We start from the raw sequence: 8,622 nt of genomic DNA on the forward strand, positions 1-8,622 counted from the left end.
TGAGGGAGTTGGGGAAACCCAATAACCTGGAATTCCGGAAAGAGGTATGCTTGGGGAGAGTTAATGAGCAGAGAAAAGATCATGCATATGGATGGAAGATGACTTGACATGGTGGTGAACAGCTGTCTTGAAGCTCTGGAGGGAAGAATGGAATTGAACAGAATGAGGAAGTTGATTTCACAGGCAAGAGAAAAGAGGAATGAATGAGTGGAAGTGAGCAGTGAGCCTGGATTTTTGATGTTTCCCCAGAAGTGGGTTGCAGGCAGGCCGCATGTGCCCTGCAGAGACAAACCTGTGTGGTTGGATGAGGGGAGGGGACAGAGCACAGAAACAGCAGAACGTGCAAAACTGGAAAGAGTGTGGCAAAAGACAAAGATCATCAACCTACCTGCAATGTGAAAGTAATAGTCCCAGAAACTCAGTTTCATTGCAGGAGATACCAATGATTTTGTAGGCCTTGGTTTCCGCGGCATCAAGCTGAGCAAGGTGTGAGGCAGAGATGCCGGCCCAATCAGGAGAGCAGTAGTCCACGTTCCGGATGAAGGTCTTGTAAGTAAATGCAAGTTCAGATGAGCCAAGGAAAGATTTTGCACAATGGAGGATGCCCAGCCGGCGGCTGCTTTTAGGGCCAACTTAGATATATGGTTTGCCCAAGAAAGATCATGGCTGATGGTGAGACCTAAAAGTTTTGAGTGACTGAACTTGTTCAAGAGGTTTGTTAATGAAGTAGATGGGAGGGTTTGCCAGATGGTCCTTTAAGAGAGATGGAGTAAGAGTGTGAATGTGAGATTTGTGAAGATTGAAAGACATATTCCAAGTGTTGGACCAGCAAGTTATTTTATCAAGGTCTGCAGCTGAAGGATGAGGGATGCTATGGCAGAAGCTGGAGTGATGACGTCATCACAAAAGAGATTAAGATTTTTTATATTAAGATAAAGAAAAGAGATTTATGTCAGAAATATCATTGTTGAAGACTAGGACCAGGACGGCTCAAGACACTGCCTTGGGAGCACTCGAACCTTGACGAGTGGAGTAGGGTAGAGGAGAGGAGAGGAGAGTAGAGTAGAGTACAGTAGATTTGGAAGATGAGAGTATCCAGTTGAGACTTGAGAGCCATGCGTTAACTACGAGAGTCAAATAAGTCAGTACTGCACGCAAAAAGGCAGTCTTGGATGCCATAGGCAGAATGATTGGAGGGCAAGGCGGGGTGCCACACTGTATCGAAAGCTCTAGATATGTCTAGAGAGATGGCCCTGACCTCATGTCTGAGATTGAGGGCCTCCATCCATTGTTAGGAGAGTTGAAGCAACATGTCCAGGGAAGAGTGACCAGGTCTGAATCCGAACTGATGGTCTGAGATCAGGCTATTGGAGAAAAGGAAGGATTTGATGTCAACTCCAATTATGGATTCCATGACCTTGCTGATGATTGTAAGTATGCTAACAGGTCTGCAGTTACGAGGATCTGTTTTTGCACAACGTCTGTGTAATGCAGTGAGGTTGGCTGACTGAAGCAAAGACATAGAGCCCAGGAACAGTTGGCTGCAACTGGGTAAGATTGGTACAAGGAGTGAGGGTTTGGGGTCGCAAGATTCGGAAGCAAACGCAGAGTTGAGGCATTCGGCCTTTTCACTAGCAGAGTCTGCTATGATGCTATTTGAAGTGAGGGGAGGGATGGAGATAGACCTACTCCAGAGAATGACTTGGCAAGCTGCCACCAGGACTTTGATGAAAGTGACAGTTTTTAATGATCAGTGTTGAGGTAATATGTTGTTTTATGGCTCTTCTGAGAGTAGGATACACTTGTGGGCTTTTGTGGTGTGATATAAGGTTTTCTTCAGTCGGATTTGCCTTCCTGGAAGAGAAGGCAAGTTGTTTCACGGCAACTGCCTCACTCCAGGATTCGGTGTACTATGGGAGAGAGAGGTTGGGTATGATACCTGTAGACAAGATCCTGAGATTTATCTGTGCAAAAGAGAGGGCAGACCTCTATGAAAGCACAGGCTGCATTAATATCAGGGTCGACAGAGATAGAAGACCAGGTCTGAATGGAGACAGCAGCTTGCAATTACTGCCAGTCAGCCTGAGTGACCTGCCAGACACGCCGGCGCTCAGGCGGCTTTCTGACAACAGCCAAAGAGATACTGACTCTCACAAGCACATCATCAGGAAAACCAATTGGAGCAAAGGAACAACAGGAGACATTGGCAGGAAATTGGGGAAGCTGAGAGGGGATGAGGTGAGGGAGTGGGGGAGCAGACAGGGTGTGGGGGAGCAGAGAGAGGGAGGGGAAGCTGAGAGGGGTCGCCTGAGGGGGGAGGGGAGAGAGTGGACTGAGGAGGGATATGGCAAAGAGGGGTTTCGGGGGAATGTGGGAAGGGGAGGGGCGAGGCGAGGAGGAAGATGGGAGGTGAGGAGGAAGATGGGAGGCGAGGGGGGAATATGGGAGGTAGCGGGGAAAGGAGGAGGATGGGAGGTGAGGGGGAGGATGGGATGTGACTTGGTGAGTTGTATGTATGTAGGGAAGGGCTGGGCATGTGGGATGCAGAGAGGGAGGACATGGGGTGGAGGGATGCTGAATTGGGAGACACTGGGTGGGGGTGTGAAGGTGTGGGTGTGAAAGAGATTATGTGGTGGAGGGTACTGATGTTAAGAGGATTAACACCATAATCCTACACTCGTTACAAAACAAATTTGTTTGAGAATTTGAATTGCAGAAACATGAAGACAAACGTAATGATTGGGGTGGCAGGAAGGACCGATTCGGGCATGATGAAAGGCAGCACATTATGAGCGCGATGGGAGATGGCCCCAGGTTTGCTGGCTCTCCAGGAGTGAAACAAACAAACAGAAAGGAAGGGAAGAAGAGGAAGAATGACATTTGTAAATGAGTGTGTGGAAAGATTAAACATGATAAAAATTTGTCATTTATAGGATCTGTATAAATGGAGAGAAAGGGTTGGAGGAAGAAACGGGTAGATGAGGAAAGAAATTGTTTCGGACTGAATTAATTTTGGAATGAAATAATGCGAGTGGAAATTATAAATGACGTTTTAGTATTCATTTTTGTGGTTGTTTTGAAGAGGAAGAAAGAAATAGGGAACGGTTTTGAATCCGGGTGAAGAAAAAACAAAAGCGTCTGAGGAAAGGGGGAATAAGGAATGAATAATGTTTAGAAAGGAGTGAATGAAGGAGAAAGCAGGCCTGTTGAACACGTGGAGGCCTAACAAACCGACGCAAATGCTCAAGGTGAAAATAAATAAACAAACAGGCACGCATAAATACAGCGATGAGCAAGCGATCCGAATAAGAAAGGAGACAAATAAAGTGGACAACAATCAATGTCAACAAAGACAAATCCAGAACAATTTGTTATCCTTTAGAAGCCATTCACTTGGAGACCCGGAAACTGGAAGTCAAAGCTGTGTCAGACGAAATGTTTACAAAGACAAACTACAATGTCACTTGGTAGAGCACATAACTCTGCCAGGCTGAATCGTTTATGTTTTGTATCCCTTTAATAGGCCAGATCTGCATCCGTACCTTTGCGAAAATCAAATTGTGGATGAGTTGGGTAGGTGACGAGAACAAAAGTTTTGCTTTCCACACACAAGGTTTTCCACAGCTTTTTGAAATATCGTGTTATGTATTGTTTTTGTCCCTATCTCTCAATGGTGAAGAATCACTTTTAAAAATTCGCGTATCCAGATCCGGATCCGGATCTTCACCAAATTTAATCAATTTGTCCTTGTCACACACCCAATCTGTCCACCAACTTTTTCTGAATCCGTGCATAACTTTTTGACATATCCTGCTCACAGACAAATAAACATCGCACGATACTTGCGAAATCCCTAAAATAAGTTGTTGAAAATTGGTCGATGTTGTCCTTTTGGCCTATATTGGCCTCAATAATAATTGTTGGTTGAATTGAGTGACCTGATATGCAAATCCTGTTCCAATTTCAAGTCGATCGGATGAAAATTGTGGATTTTAGAAATTTGGCCTAAGTTGACCGTTTATAGAGGGATGAGGGAAGTGAAGGAGGAGTGTGAGGGTGTTCTGTTTTTAGTTTAAGGCCTTGTCCACCATTTGTGTTTTGGTAGATTCTTCGGAATTTTTCCACTTGTATTGACGCTTGATAGGGAGAAGAATCCAGCGTCTCCATGGAATCTCCATATCCACCCATAGAAAACATGAACTCCCCAGAGGAGTGAGCCTTCTCTCTTTTTACATTAGACAGGTTAAGCTGTCTTGTCTCGGTGTCAAACTGGGCGAGTGTTAGTGGGGGTACATATGGTCTTTTTCCTTCTCACCATCAAAGGGAGAAGGTCCACCAGCTGTCTACCAATGTGGAAGAGGCAGACCTCGGGCCATTCCCGATCAGTCATTGGTGGGACATTGGACCTGTGATTGGTCTGCTGTGCTTAGGGCAGAGACTTACTGCAGGGCTGAGGGTCAGGGATTGAAAGTGTGCGTCTGGTGTTGAAACGGTCTCTTGGCTTACTTTCTCTTCTGGCATTCTGGGATGGGTGGTTCTACTGAAGGCGGGTGGTTCTACCCTCATGAGCCTGCCCGCTCGCTCCTGCCTTCACCCTCTTCCCATTCTCTTTGGAGTCAGCCCTGTGCACAATAGCCTGGGGATTTTCATTGCCTAAGTTTTCCCTCTCACTACCCAGTTTTGTGTGCTGTTCCGACTGTATTTGTGGGCCCTCAGCGGGGCGTTCATTTATTTGGTGTAATATAAGTTTTATGTGTAATGATTGTTTTCTGTCTGTCTTCACATTAATGATTTCATGCCATCTGTCTTTTAAATAATCTTCCACTATTTTGCCATGCTGACATTTGGATTTAATTGCAATCCCTTGAGGATTAAATTGATGATAATCGTGTTTCATAACCAGCTTGTGAGAACATCCATCGAAAACATGGCGTAAAACAAAACTAAAACACACATTTACTTCAGCGTTTGCTTCAGGAAGGTCAGTTCCCACCTATAAATGAGTGAGCACTTTTAGGTGGGGATCGTCCATGCGACAATACGTGTGATAACCTCATAAAGTGGGTCGCGGTGTCCGACCATGCGTACGTACGTCTGTTAACATTTGACTAAACCATCTTCTACTCAAATTACTGGACCGATATGAACCAAATTTGGTACAATGTATCAGGACAGCAAGGTCTCAAAGGGTTGTGCTCCCCATCTGGATAGAAGAAGAAGAAGAACCACCTTTAGAGGCCATTTTTCCCCGCAGAGCAGGGGTTGGCGTTTTTCGGGCACCTTGGTCCCCTTTTTTGAAGCAATGTTTTATGGCCGGATGCCCTTCCTGCCGCCAACCCTGTTAGTCGCTTCTTGCTCCACACAGGGAATTACCAGTGAGCTGGTACTCAATTTGCCGACCTCGGAAGGATGACAGGCTGAGTCAACCCCCCTGGTGTTAATTCAGCGATCGACTGATGATTGACTGATGATTCTAACCCAGGATCCTGGGATCCCAAGCTGGATCTACCCATTTAAAGGGGGGTGAAAGTGGGGCTTTGCCACAAATATTGGTATTTCAATCAAAAATATTTTCAGAAACCGACTACCAGATCCAGACCAAACTGGCGATGCAAATTGTGGCCATGCCCTAACCTTAAGTTGTGCTCCCTATGGCCGTATCTCCCCTGGAAAGGGGGCCACAGGCTCCCTCCCATATTCCTTCACTGAAACTGCCAAACACTGAAACTAACAATATCATGATCCTCCCACTCCTCACCCCCCCCCCCCCCCCTTTGCTCCCATATTCTATCATAGTCACTAAAACACGTTTACACAACATGTTTATACATGTTACATGTTTTCCTCACAAACTACAGGACCGATATGGACCAAATTTGGCACTATACATCAGAACATTAAGGTCTCATGGGGTTGTGCTCCACATCCAGATCTGCCCCCTACAAAATGCTGAAAAGGGGGGTTTCGCCTCAAATTCAGGTAATTTATTTTAAAATCTTCGCAGAAACCATGGGGGAAATAGGCATCAGTCCTCCACAGGGCTATTTTTATCTTTAAGCGAGGCTCATGGAAGATCAAGGTAGAACTGACAGGGGGTCAAGCATCAAGTTTGAACAATCCTCTTGAAGAAGTTCTGTCACTCAAGCTTTTGGGTCTCACTATCTGCCATGATCTTTCTTGGGAAAACCACATTTCCAAGCTGGCCTCCAAAGCCAGTCGCCGACTGGGCATCCTCCGTCGTGTGAAGTCCTTCCTTGGCACACCTGAGCTCCTCACCACATACAAGGCTTTCATCCACAGCTCAATGGAATGCTGTTCCCCCCCTCTGGGCCGGTGCTCCTGCCTCACACCTAGCTCGGCTTCACGCTGTTGAAACCAAAGCTTTCAGAATCATTGGAATCTCCCGCGTTGAAGCTGATTGTGAGTGCTTTTCTCTCTCTCTCACCGCAGGCAGGTATGTGGTCTTTCTGTCTTCTACCGACTCCTCTCCGGTCTTGCTCCACCTGCTCTGTCTGTGCTCTGTCCCCCAAATATTCCTACAGGTCGCACAAGATCTGTCAGCAACCCTCTTATGGTGAAACTGCCAAAATCAAGACTCTCTGCTCACCTTCACTCTTTCATTCCTCTTTACTCCCGCCTCTGGAACAAACTCCCTCACTCTCTCCAATCCCTCTCCTCCCTCCAGGTCTTTAAAACAGCTGTTCACCACCATTTCTTATCTTCCCCCATCCAAAACCTTGATCTTTTCTACCCCCGTTAAAACGTCCCAAATCCACCTCTTTGAATCCCCCAGCTTCTTTCCTGGGGTTCTGAGAAGTGTTCATTTGCTATGTTCCGTGTACCCCTCCGCCCTCCCCGCAGCCCTCCCTTCTACAGATCTACGTGCGTCCCTGTTCTCTTCTGTTGTTGTGTTTGTGTGCTTCCCTCTCTCCCCCTCTTGTCTCCCGCTCCCTTCATTGCATGTTTTATGTGTCTGTGCATGTTTTCATGTTCAATGTGTTAGCTCTTACACGATCCTCGATTCTGTATACAAAAAAAAAAAAAGGGGGAATGACTGCACAGGAAAAGAGGGGAGGGGTTTGGGTAGGAAACACTGAAACTGACAATAAAAATGGTTACGTTTGGAAAGGTTAATGGGGATAATAAAGATCATGGTTCAGAATTAATTGGGGGTGACATGAAATGGCAGTGCACAACTTGCTTGAAGTCCTAGAGGAAAGAGTGAGACAGAACAGCCTCTAGAAGGTGGAAGCAGGTGTGCATCCTGGGGTACATAGGGAGGGTTGGAGGACTGATAGAGCAGAGAGAGCAATATTAGAATTTAGGCCAGAGAAAACAGAGACCTCCGACCTGTCTGCGATGTGAGAGCAACATTGGGCGTCCTTGTGCTTCGGCCTCATCACGTGATATTACAATAATTTTGAACGCTTTAGATTCCATATAATCCACCCGAGAGAGATTTGATGATGTGATGCTTTTAATCTTTTTTTTCTTTAAACTCTCCTCTTTTCCCTTCATCTCTCTATCTTGAATATATTCTGCCTTTGTTTGCAGTCTTAGCCCAGCGAGGCTATTTCAAAGAAAAAACTTTCATCAACTACCTGAAGTATCTGCAGTACTGGAAGGAACCAACTTATGCAAAGTACCTTAAGTAAGTGTTTTTTTTTCAGTTACCTTGTAATGGTATTATATGGATAAACCAAACATCTTAAAGTGCCAAGGTTTATGATAAATGCAGTTCAGGTGAGCAACTGTTAATATATATTTTTTTTTTTTACAACAGTTTGCTTGTAAAAGAGTAAAGTTGCTGTTCGTTCACATTTGCACTTTTGGCAGGTACCCACAGTGTTTGCATCTGCTGCAGCTCCTCCAGCGGGAACCTTTTCGGCGAGAGCTTGCAGCACTGCAATGTGCGCGATTTATCGATGAGCAACTTTTGTTGCACTGGCAGCATTACACGCGCCGCAGAGCTCGATTGCACCAACACCATCAGGCGGGAGCTGCGCCCACTTCTGCCACCAGTTCCAATAGCGCAGCAACAACCACGGCAATCACGACTCAGGGGACCGGTCCCGGAACCAATTGCACTGCTTCGGCGTCGTCCGCGGCATCCGGGAGCGGAGCGGCCCTGTCTGGAAGTTTGGGAAGTAACCCGGTCGCTCCGGGAAGCGTTGCGGCCGTTCCTGGAGCTGTGGGAGCAGTGGGAAGCGGAGTCGGAGGGCAGGCTGGAGAAATTGGGGTCCCAGCGGGTTCTAATTTGCTTCCTTCTGTACCACTGGGAAAGTAAAGTATGTTGGGAAAGGAGTGATTTTGGTGAAGAATTCTGGTGAAATCAAAAGTTTGACCCAGCACTGCAAGGCAATGAATGAATGAATCTGGTAATAGGAGTTGGAACAACAAAAAAGGTTGATTGCACATTTTTAATGTTTGTGTTTTTCCTTCATGCCACACCAACTGCCTCTACAATGCACATACAATTTCCACTGTTGGCAGTTGCTTTTGTTGTGTAAATATATTTCCTGTATATGCTATTAAAGTGGTGATTGTTATTTGCTTCAGCCAGGTTTGTACCTTCATTTTAAACTCGGCACTCTAGATTCCATGTGCCAATGTTACTTGGCA

General features: G+C 46.0%; 2 protein-coding genes across 4 annotated transcripts in view; one reads left to right on the plus strand and one right to left on the minus strand.

Annotated features, from left to right (window-relative positions):
• Positions 1-8,558, plus strand: part of MED31 (mediator complex subunit 31) — a 30,343-nt gene extending 21,785 nt beyond the window's left edge. For all 3 annotated transcript variants that reach the window (XM_068104144.2, XM_068104146.2, XM_068104145.2), the window contains 2 exons: positions 7,555-7,651; positions 7,837-8,558. In XM_068104144.2, the coding sequence (XP_067960245.2) occupies positions 7,555-7,651; positions 7,837-8,287 (548 nt within the window). In that variant the 3' untranslated portion in view covers positions 8,288-8,558. The remainder of the gene's footprint in view (positions 1-7,554; positions 7,652-7,836) is intronic.
• The window catches only part of LOC144891816 (uncharacterized), a 1,036,251-nt gene that overhangs the window by 646,185 nt on the left and 381,444 nt on the right, over positions 1-8,622 (minus strand). The gene's annotated exons all lie outside the window — the stretch shown is intronic.

Source organism: Myxine glutinosa, chromosome 4 (genome assembly GCF_964187855.1).
Source record: "Myxine glutinosa chromosome 4, kmMyxGlut1.1, whole genome shotgun sequence".
Lineage (NCBI taxonomy): Eukaryota > Metazoa > Chordata > Myxini > Myxiniformes > Myxinidae > Myxine > Myxine glutinosa.